The sequence below is a fragment of the Rhizophagus irregularis genome, chromosome 16 (genome assembly GCF_026210795.1).
Source record: "Rhizophagus irregularis chromosome 16, complete sequence".
NCBI lineage: Eukaryota > Fungi > Glomeromycota > Glomeromycetes > Glomerales > Glomeraceae > Rhizophagus > Rhizophagus irregularis.
The window spans coordinates 3,884,067-3,904,630 of NC_089444.1; the positions used below are offsets into that span (position 1 = coordinate 3,884,067).

The following is a 20,564-nucleotide window of genomic DNA, read 5'->3' on the forward strand; positions in this document are numbered from 1 at the left end:
ATGAATCCGCAGATGAATCTTACAAGTATATGTATACCCTCAAAATTTCTTTTTAAAAATACTTCTTTCTCTAAAAATTCTTTTTTATCAACTTTACAAATTTATTTTCCAAAATGCGAATGTCATTAAATTGTCTACTTCTAGGCGAAAATTCTGACAAATCTTTCTTGGTTGATATTGGCAAAGAAATTATTGTTATCAACGGTCGAAACCATACTAAAATTAGAGATATTAAAATTTCACATATCAAGTATCTTGTCTTTTGTCAAATGAATGATGAAAATATTAAACCTAACGCTCTAGTACTTTGGAAAGTTGATGTAAAATGGCTGAAAATAGTAAAAATAGTCTTAAAATATTTTCTTCCGAAAATGGCATTAAAACATATCTTGGAGGCGAGCGTATGGAAACCTCGATACTTACTTACCAAATATTTTACTAAGAAAAAATTTGAAGAAAATAAAATCATTAGGGAGGCAATTCACATCATTGTACAAATTCTCGAAGCTGCTGGTAAATGTCTTCTAATGTTTTACCTCTAGAACAAGAAATTTGCAGTAACTAATATAATTTTGATGTCATTTTTTTTTTTTAATTGTTTTTAATTACTGGACAAAAACAATCCGCAGATTCAGGTATATTTTTGCCATCAAGAAATCACTAGAATATTTCGCTTTTTCTACTAATGGTTGATAACATTCACCTTTTTTAAATTATAGTATCCGTTGACAGAGAACAAAAGCGACTAAAAGTTGTTTCGTTTAAGATGGTGCTTGAAGAATTTGACAAGAATATCCTTGTTAACAAATCACAAAAACTTTATCCTGGTTTCACAGTAAATATCGTTGGACATTTCTCCAAAGATAAAATGCCAATTAGTTGTTTAAACTATGTGGACATGCGTCTAGATGCCACTGAAAGCGGCAAGGAAAATTGATAAATAATTACAAAAGTTTCTATTTGCTTTATTCCGTTTCTGGTGCTGGCAAAACTAGAACAACGACATGATTGCTATGAGTATATGGAATGTAAGCCGCCAGATACGACTAAAATAGATCCAACAAAGGATCGTAATTTTGCGAGCCTTGACTCATCAGGAATCAGCCTTCGCAATATATGATGCTAAAAATGCTATAGGAGAAAAAAAAATATCATCTTTGTAGAAATCTCATTTTTTACCTTTATTCTTCTCAAAAAGAAGTTCCCGGATATTAGTTCATGTGACTACCCCTTGGCACAAATCAATGGTGGACAGGAAATTATCTCAGGCGTTGGTTACGTATCTAAAAGTGAAATAAATGATGATTCAGCAATATTCGTCGACTGTGGTATTACTTCATTGAAATCAGATGACGAAAATAAAAAATTTTGGATGGTCAAGGAGCCTTTAGCAATATAGATTGTTAAAATAAACAACCTACTGAAACAGGACCCAGAAATATATATATAGGGGTCAGGTGATGAAAAAAATTTTTTACTATGAGCTGTACGCATTTTTTCAGGGCCGGAATTATGATAATGTCAGTCGATTACTATATTAGGAAATAATAAAATTCTGACTGGAATTATCAAAAATTATCTCAAAAAGGAAAGATTTTCATGATGCCACTATCGTGAATCCATGGAAAAAATATTTGCTTCAAAATACGCAAACTCAAACCTGACCCTTTTATATATATTTCTGGGTCCTACTGAAACGCTGATTAAGATTCTCTTACGTGAATTATGACGATCTTCTTATTATAAAGACAATTCAAATACCTCTAAAGGCATCGTATGTCAATATCTTGCAATAGGAAGATTTACAGATTTTAGATCTTATCAATCCAATCTACCAGAATGGGCCAAAGTAGCAGTTATCAAGTTTAAATCATATGGAAATTTAGAAATGTTTTCTTGACTTGATAAAGCATTGAAAAATGATTTGGATGTTACTGATAGTTTTCTATATAAATCAACATATTCAGAATATATGCTTATTCCTGGTCAATTCATGCACCAGATGGCATCTATATTGGAAAGTTGGAACAAACTTACTGGACTTTATTTAGCAAAAATGCTCACTGAAAAATTAAGTGATAAAAAGATTAATGAGGATAAGAAATTAACAAATGTAATACCCGAAGGATATTGAAAGTGAAATAAAATGTAATGAACTGAGGCAAAAATTTGATGATATGTACGAAAGTTTTATTTTTCAAGGTGACTTCTAATCCATTACACATTACCCGATTTAGCAGCTGATAACAATACAAAACAGCCTAGAAATTGTAAAAGGTAATGATCTCGTTATATATATTGATGAAACATCATTAGAGCGTTATTTTACAAAGGCATATGCAGTTATTTTAAAGGAAATCATTAGATGAGAAATACTCAAGTACTTCTTAAGTTTTTAAACTTTCTCAAACATATACTGTATAATAGAAAAAAAAATATAAATAAAAAATTGCAAGCGAAATAAATTTATTATTGGCATGTAAACCATTTGATAAACATTCTACAATAAAGAATTCGGAGTTATGGAGTAGCGATATGATTACTTTCTCATTATCTACTCACTTCTACCAATGACCTCCACTATTATCTTCAAATTCGTGTATAACTTCGTTTTTTAGCAATTATCTAAACTAAGGATACTCGGATTCAGTTTCATTCGCATACAAAATTTTTCCATGTATAACTGAGAAAGTACCAATCTATAGTACAATTAGAGATATTTCAATTTGAAATATGGATTCCACTTCAAACCATTTTTTACGCAGAGAGAAAAGAATCTTTATCAGTCAGAGGACATGTAACAACTAAATATTATTTTTCTTCCAACGTTTTAACAGAACATGAAAAAATGTAAGAAAACTAGAACAATAATAGTTTACTGGATTTGAGTTACTGTAGATCTATGAAAATGAATAAAAACGAAACTGGATAAGCTATATCTTATCAACTTAGCTGATACTATATCATTCTTGACTTAGACTTCTAAATGCGAAATAACCTGGGCAAATTTTTATGTAATACAAAAAAGTTGCTCAATTACGAGACCGTGACCCAGAGGTCGCGGTTCATATGTTCCACAAATATTTGTCAACACTCGAACATATATATACATATATAGTCAGCCAATAAATACTTCTCACATTAAATTTTTTAAAGTGTAGGTTACTGAAACTACTTATTTGTACAGATATGCACAACTTTTTTAGATACATATAATTTGAAACTATATCTTAAGTATAAATCACACAAAGTTGTATATTTACAGATATTTTCAAGTTGCAAATTTTCGATATTATACATATTATACATATGTAATGAATATACCAAACAAAAGCATTCGCGTCACGTTATTTTTACGTTGTGTTTCTGCATCTGCGTTATGTTTATATCCAATTTGTGGTTCTGCGTCAATAATGAATTAAGTTATTATTAAAAAAATTCAGTTCAATAATTAATATTAATATTAATAAAAAAAAGAAAATTTTCTTTTAATGATTATTTACTCGCTAAAACAATTGTAAAGACGAAATTAACAATAAATATTTAAATTTGTATGATTCCAGATTTTTTATTCGTGAATTTGTTATTATAGATAAATTTTCTTATAAATACTCTTTTAAGAAAAAAAAAAAATATTTTTATAACATATTTCAAACTAAATTGAAGAACAGAGGCGCTTTAAAATTGATAATAAATGTGAAAATGCGAGATTTTATATCAATAATTATTTCGAACGCAGTAATCTATAAGATTGTAGTATTATTAACGAAAGCGAAGTAAATGTAATTGATATTTATATCATACAAAGGTTTTAATGACGTCGGTTAATATATTATACTAATATTGGAATTGATTAGATACATTTTATTTATTGATTGTAACATTTTCGGTAAAAAGTACAACTCAAATTTTACTTTTGAAATTAAAAACTAATTAAAATATTTATTAAAATTCATATTTACGTAATGCTACAAAATATTTTATTTAAGCGGCATCACGTTCATAATTACCCACCAGCTTATGGTTCTGCATTTGCGTCACGTTTATATGAACCTTATGGTTCTGCTTGTGGGTTTTGCATCTGCATTAATGATGAGTTAAATTATTATTAAAAAGAAATTGTTTTAATAATTATCAAATATTAATATTAATAAAAAAAAAGATGAATTTTTTAAAAAATAATTCATTTGCTCACTAAAATAATAGTAAAGACAAAAATTAATAATAAATATTTTAATTGCATGATTCCAAATTTTTTTTTTTTTGTTCGTGAATTTGTTATAGAAAATTTTTCTATAATGACAGTATTTTCAAATTAATAATTATTTTTATTTTATCATATTATTTGATGAAGGTAAGTAAAATAAGGAGGCGTACAAGAGCATTATTGCCACATTTTTTTTTACATTGCGCCATGTTAAAATTTATTATTGAAGAGCTAAGCCACTTTAAATTAATAATATGAAAACGTGAGATTTTGGTTTTTGGTGTCAATAATTATTTTGAACCGCAGTAATCCATAAAATTGTCGTTGCCGCGTTTTTCTGCATCGAGCCATTATAAAATTAGAATTGATACATGAGACATTTTTTCTAAAGGTATACTATATTTAACAATTATAAGTACTGAAAACTTATGAACCCAATCAGCATTTCATTACTCTAAAAGGTTTGCAATACCAAAAACCAAGGCCTCTTGGTTTAGCATACTGTTGTATCAGTTCTTTACGCTTAAATTTATTAAGCAATTTATGTGGTTAGGTAGCAGAAGGTTATTAGTGTATAATTAGACAATGTATTAAACAATGTATAAAAATTATCCGATCAGACGTGTTGTATAGCGCTGTACGTCGGCATATACTTCCAAACACGAATAAAGGATTTCACTTGATAAAAACTGTCACTTTATAACTTAAAAATAAAAACTTTATTTATTCCCTTCCTTTACTACAAGATAATTGACCTATATTTATAATAAATTATACATATACTAATAAATTTAACATATCTACTATGTATAATATAACTAACATGTTCAATACGTTGATCATAACCAACATGTTAATTAGGTTCGACATGTTCGGCATATTAATTATGTCCGACATGTTAATCATGTTAAACATTTGCAACATCGATCAATTTCGGAGTGGCACATGATGATCACATGACAATACCGGTTCATACCCAAATCAAAAAAATGTGTTACCGACTCCAAAACGGGTATTACCCGTTTATCTTCTTATTAGATATGAGTATACCCGGTATTACCCGGATAAAAACCTGTTCTTTTCTCTATAAAAAACGAGAAAAGCGAACATTTTGTTGGCATTAATTTACTTTACAAAAATACCATGAATTTCTTCATAAAGTTTATTATATAAATCTAGCACGCTTTACAAAATCCTACATTTTTCATGCGCTTTTATGATTAAGTCTAAATTTTATACACTTTCTGAAATTTGTCGGTTCAAGTTATGATTTAATTATCTGGTCAAGTCCTTTTGACCGTTAAGGGTTTTATATCTATTTATGATTTTAGCCTTTTAACTGTGCCTTATGGATTCAACTTCGTCTTAATTCTTACTTTGTGAAAATGAGTCATTTAACCAAAGCTAATCGAATAATGTTGCATAGTAAAAAAAATATACATAAATGAAATATTAAATATAGAAATACGCTATTATATTCATACGAAAAAATTTCCCCATTTCTTATTGCTTTTTTGAGAGTTTCTTGATATTAAGTAGTATATCTGGTTTTTTTTGCCAATCAATTCTTGTAAAGTTCTTTTGTAGATACTTATGTAAATCTCCTCCTGAAGCATATTCCATAACTAATATATAACTATCTAATCCATTTAATTGAGGATCTTTTGTAAAACCATAAGTTTCAATCACCATAGTAATACCATAATCTTCGTTATCCGCATAACTATCATGATACGACTTTAGCTATAAATTTCAAGATTAAAATTAAAAATTTTTATAAAATGAATACGAATTTTTAAACATTTAAAGTATTTACCTCTCTCAAAAAATATTCTTCAGCATATTGAGTATTTTTAAATCTTTTTAAAATAATAGTTTTATTATATTTTGAATCATCTAACAAAGTTGCTTGATATACGATACTAAATCCTCCTTCTGCTATTTTTTTTATATTCGTAAATTGAGAATATGGAATATATTTCATTAATTTTCTTGGGAAAATGTAACGGATTTCAAAATTATTACGTATTATTTTGTTTGGAACGAAATATTTATCAATATTTTTTATAAAGTCAGTAAATTTAGCTATTTCAGATTGATATGATCTTATACTAACAAGAAAATCATTTAAAACACTGTTCCCACAGTTAAAATTAACAAACTTTTTGCTGTCTAGTATAATAGTTGATACTGATTTGCATTTTTTACATTGTGATTGATTTGCAATTCTAAAAATAACATTTGTTGTTAAACAATATCTACATCCAATAAAAAATGTGAAACAATTCTCACAATACTTTTGACAATTTGATGTAAATATTAGTCGTTCATGACAATAACAAGTACTTCTATCGTCCCACCATGGTAAATAAATGATTGAAATAAGTTTTTTAGTTAAGGTTGATTCTATATAACCGATAGATATTAGATAACAATTTGAACATAATATAAGATTATTAATAAAATCATGCTCTATTCCTTGATATAATAATTTTCCACATAGTTTACAATATTTTTCACTTTTAATCACGTTTTCATATAAAATTCTCAAATCCGGATGATTAGTAGGAAAAGAAAACCAAATTATTTGTTTAAAATATAATATTATTAGACAATTTCTACAGCATTCTTGAATATTTTGTGGTACTTTTGTTCTACTTATTTCATGTTCATTACATTCTAAGTCCTTTGTGAATAAATATACGTCCAGGTATATATTATTATCGGTTATATTAGTTAAATAATACGATAAACATTTTTTGCAATATTTTTGGTATCTAATAATCGTCTCTGTATATTCTTCTCCACAATGAATACAATTTTTATCATTCTTATTAAATGAAACAAAAGAAATTGGTACGGGACTAGATTTTAATTTTGGTGTTGGATCAAAAGAATTTTCATTATTTAATTTTACAAGCTCCATTTTGTAATATTACAGTATGAACGAGTATGGAAAATTCAATATTCTTGTAGAATTCTCCCTAGTACAGAAAATTCGGTTTTTACTTAAAAGTACTTTACATGAAGGACAAAAATGCATTATGACGTAGATCTGCATGTTTATTCTATTTGTTTCACAAAAAACTTCTATTTTAATAATTTCATTTATTCCAAAATTTTATTAATTTATTCCGTTTATTTTAAAATAAAGGAAAGTTATATCATCGTATATTATATAATAATAACAAAAAAAAAGAGTAGCAAAAAAATTGCATCACGTGATTTATTATTATTTCCAAGATCGATATATGTTTGACAAATCACATGATAATGTGATTAAATTGTCCAAGCCATTTTTCCACTCATGTGGCTGTGAAGTAAAGATAGCCAATTATTCAAAACCAGCTAAAACATAATCCATTATGTAAAAATGTGGCATATTTACAATTACACGATTTTTTTTTTTTTTTAAAAAAAAATCATCTATTTCCACATTATTAATTCAAAGTGGCACTGTTCGTTCCGATTGTGCGCAATGGGCGCAATGTAAAAAATCGTGGCAAAAATACTCCTATACGTCGTCTTCTTTACAAATATGAAAAATGTATCTTGAAATAATTAGAAATATTTTGTTATTATAGAAAAATTTTCTTATATAAAAAACTTGAGAAGATAAAATTTCTTCAAACAAAATTAAACAAAAAACGAATTAAAAGTTATACAAGGACCCCGAAATATACATAAAAAGGCAAGGTTCAAGGCGGCCAAAAAAAATTACTATTAGTTGTACGCATTTTTTCAGGGCCGGAATTATGATAATTTCGGTCAACACCCAAAAAAGGTAATACCTTCCACCAGGAATTAACTATATAAGGAAAGATTTTCATGATTTTTTTTTTCTGATTGTACGCAAACACCTTACCTCCTGTTATACTTATCACGAAAAAAATATATTATCAGAATTATGCAATTAAAACACTTACTATTGATTGACGGCTTTACTATAGTTTTACCGAGTAAATAAATTATTAAAAATTTTTTCTTTTTTATCAAATTAGTCAAACACAGAACCAGAAGCGCAATATGAAGCTTAATTTTAAAATTCAAAATTATTCAATTTTTTTAATTCATAATATTAGGATTTTTTACTGTCCTGACGTAAATCAATTATATAATAAAATAAATTTAATACATTAGACCTTTTTTTTGATTATTTATAATAAATAAATTAAATTAAATATTATACTATTTACTAATTGGTTGAAAGTGTTCTTTTTTTCCTACCACTAGGCGTCTCCTATAGCTAATTAAACAAATAAAACCAGTTTACTTTAATGGCCAGCATACGCCTATTATTCGGCTTGTTGATGTTTGTATTATTTACTTGTGGCTTTAAATCTAAGTTAAGTGAAGATTCCTTTGTACGCAGTACAACAATTTTATGGATAACTGCAGTTCGAGAATTAATTAAAGTGATTCCGCACTTCAATCGTAAATTTTAGCATGGCATAATATAGAAAAAAGTGACAAAAAATATTCTTGTACTCATTTACTTCACCCCAAGTTGTTTGTTAGGACTATTAATGGTATACATTCTTACTAAATATTTGCATGAAAAAATTATTTTAAACAAATAACTATATTAAATACAAAATATCTAGAATCACGCAAAATATTTAGTAAATAAGAGATGATATCGTCTATACACCCCCAAAAAAATTAGAAATTGAAGAAAAGAATATAACAACATATTATAATAATAGTTTGTTTACCACTCCAGTTATTGATAATATATGTAAAATAGATGTTGCAATAGAACAATTGTCTTTCTTTCATTGCCTATTCCAATTTTGAAATGAAAATCGTTTAAATAATTATAAAGATCGCGTTTTCTCCCTTAAAAGAATAATAGAAAGTTTGTTTTAATTTTATATCATTAAAAATGTAATTCTTGTGCCGTTTATAATGAAAAATACTATAATAGGTAACTTTAACATGTGTTAAATACGAATGAACGAATACAATGATAATAAGTATAGAGGGGAAGTTAGAAATTATTTCTGCATAATTTAATTCACATAAAGGACTTCATAAAGATGATCGGCCAGCGTAAACTATCAATGTAAATGGCCGATAAAAAATTTTCAAATTTGTCTAAAAAAGGATGGACTTACACGATTATACTTCTGCTCCTAACCAAAAATAATTCTTGAAATAAAGTTTGTGTCACATGCGAGGATACGCCCTTGTGCATAAATTTATATATATCGTTACAAATAATATATTTTTTTAAGTTGTTAGACTTTAGATAATAATGTCTTTACAAAAGATTGAAGAGGATTATTTTATATTAAAACAGAAACTTATAAACTCGACTAGAAATGATCAAATTAGTGATTTTATTCAAGAAATGCGATTTAAAATAAAAGACCATCATGATACAGTATTAGAATGGATTCCGTATGACCAATTTGATAAAATTAAAGAAATAAAAAAAATTGGCTTTATAACAGCATATTCAGCAATATGGAAGGATAGTCCATTACATAAAGAGAATGAGAATTCAAATAAAGAAGTTACTTTAAATTATTTACATAACTCTCAACACCTTATTGAATTCCTAATAAATAAGGTATAAGTTTTTTATATTATGATTTATGAATAACTGAATATATATATTATTTATAATATATATACTAATCTCTTTAATTCGTATTTTAGATTAGAAAGTATTTAACAAATCAATCAAATAAGTACAAGGATCATTTTAAATTATATGGAATATCTCAAAATCCAGGCACAAATAATTATATTTTGGTTCAAAATGATTTTATAAACCTTGTGAATTGGATAAGTGGTAATAAACAAATTGATGATTTTATTCAAGGAACGCAATTGAAAATTAATGACCATGACGATATATTATTTGAATGGATACCATACGACCAGTTTAATGAAATTAAAGAAATGACCAAAAATAGTTTTATAACAATATACACAGCAATATGGAAAGATGGCCTATCACATAAAAAAGATTGGTGGCATGATTTTGCAATTGATTCAAATGAAAAAGTTGTTTTAAAATGCTTACATAATTTACAGAATCCCATTGAATTTCTAACGAATGAGGTATAATATTATTACTACTTATTGATATTTTTAACGTTTGACATAATTTATTTATCTCTTAATTATTTTAGATTAATAAGTATTTATCAAATAAATTTGGTTATGAGTTTCTTAAAATATATGGAATATCTCAAAATCAAAATACAAATGATTATATTTTAGTTTTTAATTGGAAAAGCGGAAATGAAAAAATTGATGATTTTATTCAAGAAATGAAGGTGAAAATTAAAGACCACCAACATGGATCATTTGAATGGATACCATACAATCAGTTCAATGAAATTAAAGAAACAGGCAAAAATGGTTTTATAACGATATATTCAGCAATATGGAAAGATGGTCCATTATCATATAAGAATAAGCGGAGTAAATATGAAAGGGATTCAAATAAAGAAGTTGTTCTAAAATGCTTACATAACTCCCAGGATTCAATTGAATTCCTAATAAACGAGGTAATAATATCTATACATATATTTTAATGTTTTATATTATTATAACTTACTTTATTTAATTCATTAATGTTTTAGGTCAAAGAACATTCAATAAAAGATTTTCTTATACTATATGGAATATCTCAAAACCCGGATACGAATGATTACATTTTAGTTCAAAATAACTTTATCTGGACAAGCGGAAATGAAAAAATTGATGAATTTATCCAAGAAATGCAATTAGAAATCAAAGACTATGATGATATAGTATTTGAATGGATACCGTATAGTCAGTTTAATGAAATTAAAGAAATAGTAAGATATGATCTTATAACAGTATATTCAGCATTATGGAAAGGTCCATTACGAAAATGTAGATGGGATAATGAATATACTAGGAATTCACGTGGAAATATTGCTCTAAAATGCTTGCATAATTCTCAAAATCCCGTTGAATCTCTAATAAATGAGGTACAAATGAACATTTATACATATATTTAATTTTTTTATTATAGTTTATTTATTTAATTTATTAATGTTTTAGGTTAAAAAGCATTCAATAAAAGATATTTCTATGTTATATGGAATATCTCAAAATCCGGATACAAATGATTACATTTTAGTTCAAAATAACTTTATCTGTGCAAGTGGAAATGAAAAAATTGATGAATTTATTCAACAAATACAATTGAAGATTAAATACTATAACGACATAGTATTTGAATGGATACAATATAATCGGTTTAATGGAATTAAAGAAACAGGAAGAAATGGCTTTATGACAATATATTCAGCAATATGGGAATATGGTCCATTATCATATAAATATTCATGGAGAAAAACATATGAAAGAGAAAGAGAATTCAATAAAAAAGTTACTTTAAAATGCTTACATGACTCTCAATATTGTATTGAATTCCTAATAAATGAGGTATAATTTACACTACTATTAATATTTTATTTATAATATATTAACCCTTTCTTTTTAGGCTAAAGAATATTTAAATCGTACAAATAAGTATATGAATCAACTTGAAATATATGGAATATCTCAAAATCCAGATACAAATGATTACATTTTGGTCTTTAATTGGACAAGTGGATATAAAAAAATTGATGATTTTATTCAAGAAATGCAATTGGAAATTAAAGCCAATCATGGTGTAAGATTTGAATGGATACCATATAACCAATTTGATGAAATTATAGAAACAGGCAAAAATTGTTTTATGACTGTATATTCAGCAAAATGGAATAATAAGCGGATTAGAAATTATGAAAGAGATTCAAATAAAGAAGTCATCTTAAAATGCTTGCATAACTCACAGAATCCAATTGATTCCCTAATATATGAGGTACATAACATTTACACACATGTTTTAATAATTTCTCTGTTTGACATAATATATTTGCCACTTTTGCTAATGTCTAGGTTAAAAAATATTATTGTCGTCATAAGTTCCTTAAAATATATGGAATGTCCCAAAATCAAGATACAAAGGATTTTGTTTTGGTTCAAAATAATTTTATTTGGACAAGTGAAAATAAAGAAATTGATAATTTTGTTCAAGAAATGCAATTAGAAATTAAAGACAATAATGACATAGTATTTGAATGGATTCCATACAGTCAGTTTTATGAAATTAAAGAAACAGGAAAAAATGGTCTTGTAACAGTATACTCAGCAATATGGAAAGATGGTCCATTATGCTATGCTTATAATGATTATAAAAGAAATATGTATGAAAAAGTTGCTTTAAAATGCTGGCATAACTCCGAGAATCCAATTGAATCCCTAATAAATGAGGTATAGCATTTCTACATTATATTTTATTAGTGATTAATAATTTATTTATTTCTATTTTAATTGTATTTTAGGTTAAAAAACATACATCAAATAAATTTGGTAATTGGTCTTCTAAAATTTATGGAATATCTCAAAATTCAGATACTAATGAATATATTTTGGTCTTTAATTGGACAAGTGGAAATGAGAAAATTGATGATTTCATTCAAGAAATGCAATTTGAAGCAAATAATCCTGTCATAGTATATGAATGGATACCATATAATCAGTTTAATAAAATTAAGAAAATAGGTAAAGGCGGTTTTTCTACAATATATTTAGCAATATGGAAGTATAATAAAGTTGCCTTAAAATGCTTGGACAACTCACAAATTCTCGTTAATGAATTACTAAATGAGGTATGAAATATTTCACAATTTTCGATTATTATTCAATACACTCATATTTTATGTGGTAATATTTAATAGGTTAAGGCATATTCAACTAAAGTTCTTGAAAATAATAGTAGAATTCTAAAAGTATATGGAATACCTCAAGATCCAGATACATAAAATTATATTATTGTTCTTCAATATGCAGAAGGTGGAAATTTTAATAATTGGTTAAATACAAATGAAAATTATAAATTCTTTGATTGGGAAAATAAAATGCGAACATTATATAATATTGCGAGTGGTCTTAAAGAAATTCATGAAAAACACATGGTTCATCGTGATTTTCATACAGGAAATATATTATTTAATACACCTTCTATGGAAGAATATGCTAATAGAATATATATTTCGGATATGGGATTATGTGGAAAAGTTAGTGATATCAATAAAACTAATATTTATGGAGTTATGCCTTATATGGCTCCTGAAGTATTAAGAGGAAAACCTTATACTCAAGCAGCAGACATCTATAGTTTTGGTATGATTATGCATTTTGTAGCAGCTGGAATACAACCATTTAACAATCGTGCACATGATCATCATTTAGCATTAGATATCATTAATGGAATTAGGCCTGAAATAAACGAGCCAGAAGCACCAAAAAGTTATATTAATTTAATGAAAGAGTGTTGGAATATCAATCCAGAAAATAGGCCCAATATAGCTGAATTAACTAAATCGCTTTGGTCAATAACCATTAAAAATTCTGAAATTGAAAGAGCAGAAAATTATAGGAATTTAGAACTTTCTTCTGAGTCGTTAAAGGAAGATAGACAAATAACTACTCATCCTCAAGCTATTTATACATCTCGATTACTTAATCCTTTTACAGAAAATCTTCCAAAATATAATGATGGCCATTCTGAATGTTTAGATTGCGAAATTCCAAAATAAGTATATTGTACATAATCATTGTCGCAAATTTTTTTATTTAATATTTCAAATATAATTACTTATAGAACATTTGTAATGAAATAAATAACTTTTTGTCCAACACTGCTGTATAGATATTATAGAGCTTTATAAATGTAAGAATTATTTTAAATAAATAAAATCAGTTTGTAATTGGGCAAATTAAAACACAGCAGTGAGCTTGGAAATTGCCAGTTAATTTATAATTATACGTAATAATAGTACCTAAAATTTTAATATGTATTAATATGAATTCTGGTTAATTTATATACAAAATTTCTTATTGCTAGCTTAGTATTATAAAAAAAATGTAAGAAAAGAAAACTGATTCAAAAATCATTAAAATTTAACAGTATTTTCATATTTTCTTAAAATTTACATAATAATTATAATTGAAACTTTAATATGTGATAGCGTAGATTCTAAAGAACAAATGGTTAAAATTTTATACTTTTAAGCTTTATATAACTATATTAATTAAAAAATAAAATATTATTCAAAATTTTGTTTGACAGTTATGTAACAAAAATTCTTTTTGGTTTTTTTTAAATTAATGTAGTTGTATGAATCATAAAAGTATGAAATTTTAACTGTATGCTCTTTAGAATCTATATTGTCACATATTGAAATTTAAAGTATTATTATTATGTACAATTCTAAGTAAATAGCAAAAATAGGGTACCAACTACTAAAATTATCATTTAAAAATCTTATTTAGAGATGAATAAAGTAATATCAACTCTTTTTTCTTTAAAATTCAATGAAATTTTACAAGTAAAAAAATATAAATTTAAGAAAAAATATGAATTCGTTTCAACAATAATTCCGATATTAATATTAAATGTAAATTTCGTGTTAAAATAGATGGATGAGTTTATTGAGAAGAATAATATTTGAAACCATCTGAAATCCCCAAAAAAAATAATTTCTTTATATAGTATATTATACTTTGCAGTAATTTTTTATGTATACTACTATGGTATTATTAAATGAAATTTAAAATTTTCGTTATTCTTAATTTTTATATTTAAATATATCTGTCAATATTTTTAGTAATGTCCGAAGCAGTGTTCAGAAAATGACTTAAATGGCAAAGATTTATCATCATCTGTCTTTATATTAAACAATATCGTGTATTCCAAATTTTATTAATTTATTCCGTTTATTTTAAATTAAAGGAAAGTTATATTACCGTATACCGTATTTTGCAGTAAGTAAGCACCCTCGAAAATAAGCACCCTGGCCAGAATTATGAGGATCTCGGCCGGCATCAGGTGCAAAAAGGGGTGCTTATATACCGCAAAACACTGTATTATATATGTTTTTATTTTTATTTTATTATATAGACATGAAGTACATTATATGTGTACAGTATAATAATAAAAGAGTAGAAAAAAATTGCATCATGTGATTTATTATGAGGATCGATATATATTTGACAAATCACATGATAATTTGATTAAGCCATTTCCACTTAAATGTGGCTGTGAAATGAAAACAAATGTTCTATTATAAATAAAGATAATAGTTATGATGCCAATTATTCAAAACCAGCTAAAACATGACTCATCATGTAAAATGTGGCATATTTACAATTATACACACGATTTTCTTTTTAAAATAAGAAATCATCTATTTCCACATTATTAATTCAAAGTGACACCGACCGTTCATTCCGATTGTGGCGCAATGGGCGCAATGTAAAAATCGTGGTAAAATTACTCTTCTTCTTTACAAATATGAAAAATGTAATCATGAAATAATTTGAAATATTTGTTATTATAGAAAATTTTTCTTATATAAACACCTTGAGAAAATGAAAATTACTTCAAACAAATTAAACAAACAACGAATTAAAAGTTATACATATCAAAAAAAAAAAATATTATCTGAATCATGCAATTAAAACACTTACTGTTGATTTTCGGCATTACTATGGTTTTAGCGAGTAAATAAATTATTAAAATTTTTTTTCTTTTTTTATCAAATTAGTCAAACGAATTCTTTTAACAATATTTTAATTCACCATTGACGCAGACGCAGAACCAGGCCATGACAAACGGGAAGACTTTAACAAACGGGACGACTTAAACAAACGGGAAGACTTTAACAAACGTGAAGACTTTAACAAACGTGAAGACTTTAACAAACGGAAAGACTTTAATAAACGAGAAGACTTTAACAAACGAGAAGACTTTAACAAACGTGAAGACTTTAACAAACGGAAAGACTTTAATAAACGGGAAGACTTTAACAAACGGAAAGACTTTAATAAACGGGAAGACTTTAACAAACGGGAAGACTTTAACAAACGGGAAGACTTTAACAAACGGGAAGACTTTAACAAACGGAAAGACTTTAATAAACGGGAAGACTTTAACAAACGGAAAGACTTTAATAAACGGAAAGACTTTAACAAACGAGAAGACTTTAACAAACGGGAAGACTTTAACAAACGGGAAGACTTTAACAAACGGGAAGATTTTAACAAACGGGAAGATTTTAACAAACGGAAAGACTTTAATAAACGTGACGCAGAAGAAGACTTCAATAAACGTGACGCAGAACTATAATAAGTATACTATATTAGGAAACGGAAACCCGTTGTGAAAAATTTTGTACAAAAATTTCATTTATTTTTTTTTTTAAAACATTATCTTTTGTACTTTTTCCAATTATCTGTATTTATAACTAATGTTGTTTAAATAAATAAGTTTTAAACCATGTAATTTACAAGCAGCTTAAAAATATTTTTTGATTTATTTAGCTGCGCACATTTTTCTTATATTATCTCTAATTTAAGATAACTTTAAAGAAACATAACTATGTAGTAAACTCTGTCTCTATAACTTTGTGCAATTGCACATAAATATTGTTTGTCTGAAAAAAATGATGATTTAATTAATTTATAATATAATACTGCTCTCATATCGTTAATTAATAACATACCGAAAGAGAAAAATAAAATATAATAATTAATGTCTATGTAATTGGAGGTAAAAAAGAAAAATCATAAAAAAAACTATATGGATATATATTAACAAATAACAAAGTGTCCCTATAGGTTTCCCAAGTACCAGAATGCAAAAAATTATTCGATGTACATCTAATTTGGGCGTTACAATCTACACGTTCGTAAAGCAAAAGGAGTATAATTGACTCTGTTAGGCCGAGGCTAGCAACGTTGGTATGTCCGTATGTGTAGTGTCTTTACGATCTCTTTTGAAATAATGGCGATAACGTTTTTTCTTATTTTTCGTAATTCCTTGATCGATTTCTCATTGTTTGAAGACGGTGGAACGTTCGGTCCATGTGGCCGAATTAAGTTTTTTGATGAATGGAATAATGAATTCATGAAAAGCGGAATCGCGAATATGGCGATTTCCAATGTAGTTGTAGAATAAAGTGGTTAATTCAGCAGGTATAAAATTGTGTATTAACGAATAACATGGATGGGTAATTGGTAAAGCGTTCGGAGATGTGTTACCATTTGGAATATTGAATAATAAAGAGTCGTTGATTCTTTGTCGTGGATCGAAAGTTAAACCAGTAGCGTGTTTGTAAAATATCAAACAAAATTGTTTTGAATTTTGCAAAGTGTCACGAATTTTAGTGATATGGTTAAACACAATCCATTGTTGTATTGTCTGCATTCGATACATAGTATAGGATAACTTTAAAGAAACGTTTCTAACGTTACATTTTTTATTTTTTTTTATCTAGGGACGCCGGGTTTTTTTGTATACGTCGGACTTTTAAAGGTAAATTTGGAAGAGGAGCTTTTCTTATTTGTTTAACATTAAAGAAACGTTTCTAACGTTTCATTTCTTATTTTTTTTTCTAGGGATTCTGGATTTCTTGTGCATACCAGATTTTAAAGGTAAATTGGGAAGAGGACTTTTTTTATTTGTTTGACTTTAAAGAAACGTTCTAACGTTTCATTTCTTATTTTTTTTTCTAGGGATTCCGGATTTCTTGTACTCACTGGTCTTTAGAGGCAAATTAGGTGCCTACAAGGCTTTCGTATCAAAACAGTCTATACTACTGCAGATATCCTTCAACGAATTTATCCTCGACTTCACTAAACATTTGCCATTTTGTTTCCAATTTGCTTTATACACTTTACCAATTAATCCACCACCTATCTCTTTTAATTCATTATATTTATAATATTTTAAAGGGTATTTCTTGTTCGCATTTTTGCTTAATTTGGACAGAGCCTGTCCAACTAGAAACATGGACAATTTTGTCCGCATTTCTAGTTGAACAGACTTCGTGCAAGTTAAACAAAAATGCGGACAATTCTTAACACATTGTTCTAGTCATGTTGATGAGAAATATAAGATGTAAAACAGCCTTGTTTAACAAACTTCTGGTGAATTATGTAATGTTAATTAATATCATTACCAAAGTGAATTAATATAAGTAAAGTGCAAATTTTTTTTTTTTTAAAAAAAAACTAATATTTATTTTTGTACTTCAATTGCTTGCTTCATTTAATAATAAACTAAATAAAATAATTTTTTTTTTTAGTAAATAATGGTAGTTGAATAATAACTAATTACCCTGTTCATTTTTGTTGGTTACATTTTGCGATCATATGATGCAAGATAAACCAATTCTATGTTCAACGAAAATTTATGGGTCAAAAGGTCATGTATTACACAGCATGTCTGAAATGTGTTGTCACATGCACCGCGTAGAGCTTGGACTCGCACTCAGTGTTGGGAATTGTACTAGTACTGTACTAGTACTATACTAGTACAATACTAATACTGCACTGTACTTTTAAAAATTCGGACATTAGTACATAGTAAATATGACATCATATTATTTTTATTGATTTTTATTGGCTGTACTAAGTACTAGTACTTGTACTAAAATTTATTTCGTACAAACTATATAGTATATACAGATTATGTAAATTTAACAATTGAATATATTATATTATTTATATACACCTCTACTAATCTTTAAAATGGACAATGCAAATTATCTTTAAACATTGTATCTAGTCTCCATTTTGCATCTTTATTTTGTGCTGGATGTTCAATATTTTCGACATTTATATCATCTATATCAAGTTCGTCATCATCATCACCACCTATTTGGTTTATTTGATTTTGAAATTGTTCTTCTATATTAGTATCGTCATTATCATCATCATCACTTTCTTCACTTTCTGTATGATTTAATTCATCTCTATTATTAATATTAGAATCATTTTCCTTATTTTGTTCGTCCAAATTATCTAAATTTATATGTTGTTCTAAATTAATATTAGCTGTAGTTGATTTTAATAATACCGATTCTTGTTTGCGCCTTTTGTAAGTAATATCAGCCCGCAATTTTGCCATATTTAATACCCGAGAAAACTATAAATAATAAATTATGATTTAATAATATAAAAAAATATAGCATATCGGCAAGGTATTATCAAGTAGATCAGGTGTAACACTATCACATGTTAATATTATGAAAATCTAAGCCACTCTAATAAAATATAAAATCTTGTATTTGCGTATTAATATTGAACTAAAAATCAATTACAACACGTATTTAGAATAAACTAAACCTGTCATATGGAATTATTTAATTACCTTCAATCGATTTCTAGCTTTTGTATGGAGGAAACCCATACTACTCCATAATCGTTCAACTGATGCGGCATTGACACAGATTCCAAAAATACGTGCCGCAACAGTTCCAATTTCCGGATAAGCACTTCGAACCCAACACCAATATCTATGAATATCATTTTTAAATTGGCTAATAGATGCATCATCAAAAGGATATTTAGTTCCTTGCGAAAAGTCATCAAATTCTTTAAGGATAGATATAGGATCTTTTCCAGTCCAAGCTTTATAATAATAAACTAGCCATTTGCCGATATGTAAATAGCTGATTTGTGATCTTGATGGTAATGTAAAATAATTTGATCTATAAGCCGGATGGAGAAGCCAAGAGAGAATGAGAAGGGGCTGTTCCCATAACTCCCATCTTTTTTGTAATCGGATTAGAATTCCGTTTGCCATATTATTATCTGGATATTTTTGCCAAAACTGATAAATATAGGCAAATCCATGCAAAACTTCAAACAATCGTGCCTTATCAGTTTGTAGAATATTAAGAATGGCGCAATAAGGAAGTAGAAGTTGTTCTAATTTTATTAGTGACTCCCAAAAATGTCCATTCATAATTATATTATAAATTTCACATGGAATTGTTAATGGATCTGTTGGTCGTCTTTTATTTGTAGAAGTTGAAGGTTCAAATTTCGTAGCTAAAGACTAATAATATAAAAGTAAATTAAATCAATTATAGTAGTGTAATTACAAAAATTAAATAAGAAAATAATTTTACCCGTAAAGCATTTTTGGTAGCAATTATACTTTTACAGCAATTAAAGTAACTATTCCATCTTGTATCACCGGGAACCACAGGTTGGATACATTTTCCATATATTTCTGTTTGAATATCTCGGAGTTTTCCAATAAAATATTTATTATTTGCATTTTTAAAATAAACTGCAAGTTTTAAAGCCTGTTGTGATGTAGTTTTAAGTTCAGACGAAACTTTAAAAACTTCACCAACGCACAAATTAATTTGGTGTGCATAGCAAGGTAAAAAAACTGTATTTCGATATTGAACTTGAAGTCTTTTTCTATTAATAAAATATATGAATAACATGATTAATTAAA

General features: G+C 26.9%; 7 protein-coding genes across 7 annotated transcripts; 5 read left to right on the forward strand and 2 right to left on the reverse strand.

The window, feature by feature from the left end:
• Positions 1-113: 113 nt before the first annotated feature.
• OCT59_008527 (uncharacterized protein) lies at positions 114-937 on the forward strand (the record flags this gene model as incomplete). Its single annotated transcript, XM_066142539.1, has 2 exons — positions 114-519; positions 720-937. 2 exons carry the CDS (start codon positions 114-116, stop codon positions 935-937), a joined length of 624 nt encoding a protein of 207 aa, XP_065999411.1.
• Positions 938-1,004: 67 nt separating this feature from the next.
• On the forward strand, positions 1,005-1,399 carry OCT59_008528 (uncharacterized protein; the record flags this gene model as incomplete). Its single annotated transcript, XM_066142540.1, has 2 exons — positions 1,005-1,028; positions 1,199-1,399. The coding sequence occupies 2 exons, from the start codon at positions 1,005-1,007 to the stop codon at positions 1,397-1,399; spliced, it is 225 nt and encodes a 74-aa protein (XP_065999412.1).
• A 4,311-nt stretch (positions 1,400-5,710) lies between these two features.
• On the reverse strand, positions 5,711-7,133 carry OCT59_008529 (uncharacterized protein; the record flags this gene model as incomplete). The annotated part of the gene is made up of 2 exons (XM_066142541.1): positions 5,711-5,950; positions 6,024-7,133. The coding sequence occupies 2 exons, from the start codon at positions 7,131-7,133 to the stop codon at positions 5,711-5,713; spliced, it is 1,350 nt and encodes a 449-aa protein (XP_065999413.1).
• A 2,331-nt stretch (positions 7,134-9,464) lies between these two features.
• OCT59_008530 (uncharacterized protein) lies at positions 9,465-13,068 on the forward strand (the record flags this gene model as incomplete). The annotated part of the gene is made up of 10 exons (XM_066142542.1): positions 9,465-9,782; positions 9,872-10,279; positions 10,351-10,731; positions 10,807-11,181; positions 11,255-11,641; positions 11,700-12,065; positions 12,143-12,517; positions 12,589-12,616; positions 12,839-12,915; positions 12,985-13,068. The coding sequence occupies 10 exons, from the start codon at positions 9,465-9,467 to the stop codon at positions 13,066-13,068; spliced, it is 2,799 nt and encodes a 932-aa protein (XP_065999414.1).
• Positions 13,069-13,569: 501 nt separating this feature from the next.
• On the forward strand, positions 13,570-13,845 carry OCT59_008531 (uncharacterized protein; the record flags this gene model as incomplete). The annotated part of the gene is made up of 1 exon (XM_066142543.1): positions 13,570-13,845. The coding sequence occupies one exon, from the start codon at positions 13,570-13,572 to the stop codon at positions 13,843-13,845; it is 276 nt and encodes a 91-aa protein (XP_065999415.1).
• A 1,846-nt stretch (positions 13,846-15,691) lies between these two features.
• On the forward strand, positions 15,692-16,602 carry OCT59_008532 (uncharacterized protein). The gene is made up of 2 exons (XM_025309629.2): positions 15,692-15,811; positions 15,901-16,602. The coding sequence occupies exons 1-2, from the start codon at positions 15,760-15,762 to the stop codon at positions 16,434-16,436; spliced, it is 588 nt and encodes a 195-aa protein (XP_025166884.2). The 5' UTR covers positions 15,692-15,759; the 3' UTR covers positions 16,437-16,602.
• A 539-nt stretch (positions 16,603-17,141) lies between these two features.
• Positions 17,142-17,525, reverse strand: OCT59_008533 (uncharacterized protein; the record flags this gene model as incomplete). The annotated part of the gene is made up of 1 exon (XM_066142544.1): positions 17,142-17,525. One exon carries the CDS (start codon positions 17,523-17,525, stop codon positions 17,142-17,144), a length of 384 nt encoding a protein of 127 aa, XP_065999416.1.
• Between the last annotated feature and the right edge of the window lie 3,039 nt (positions 17,526-20,564).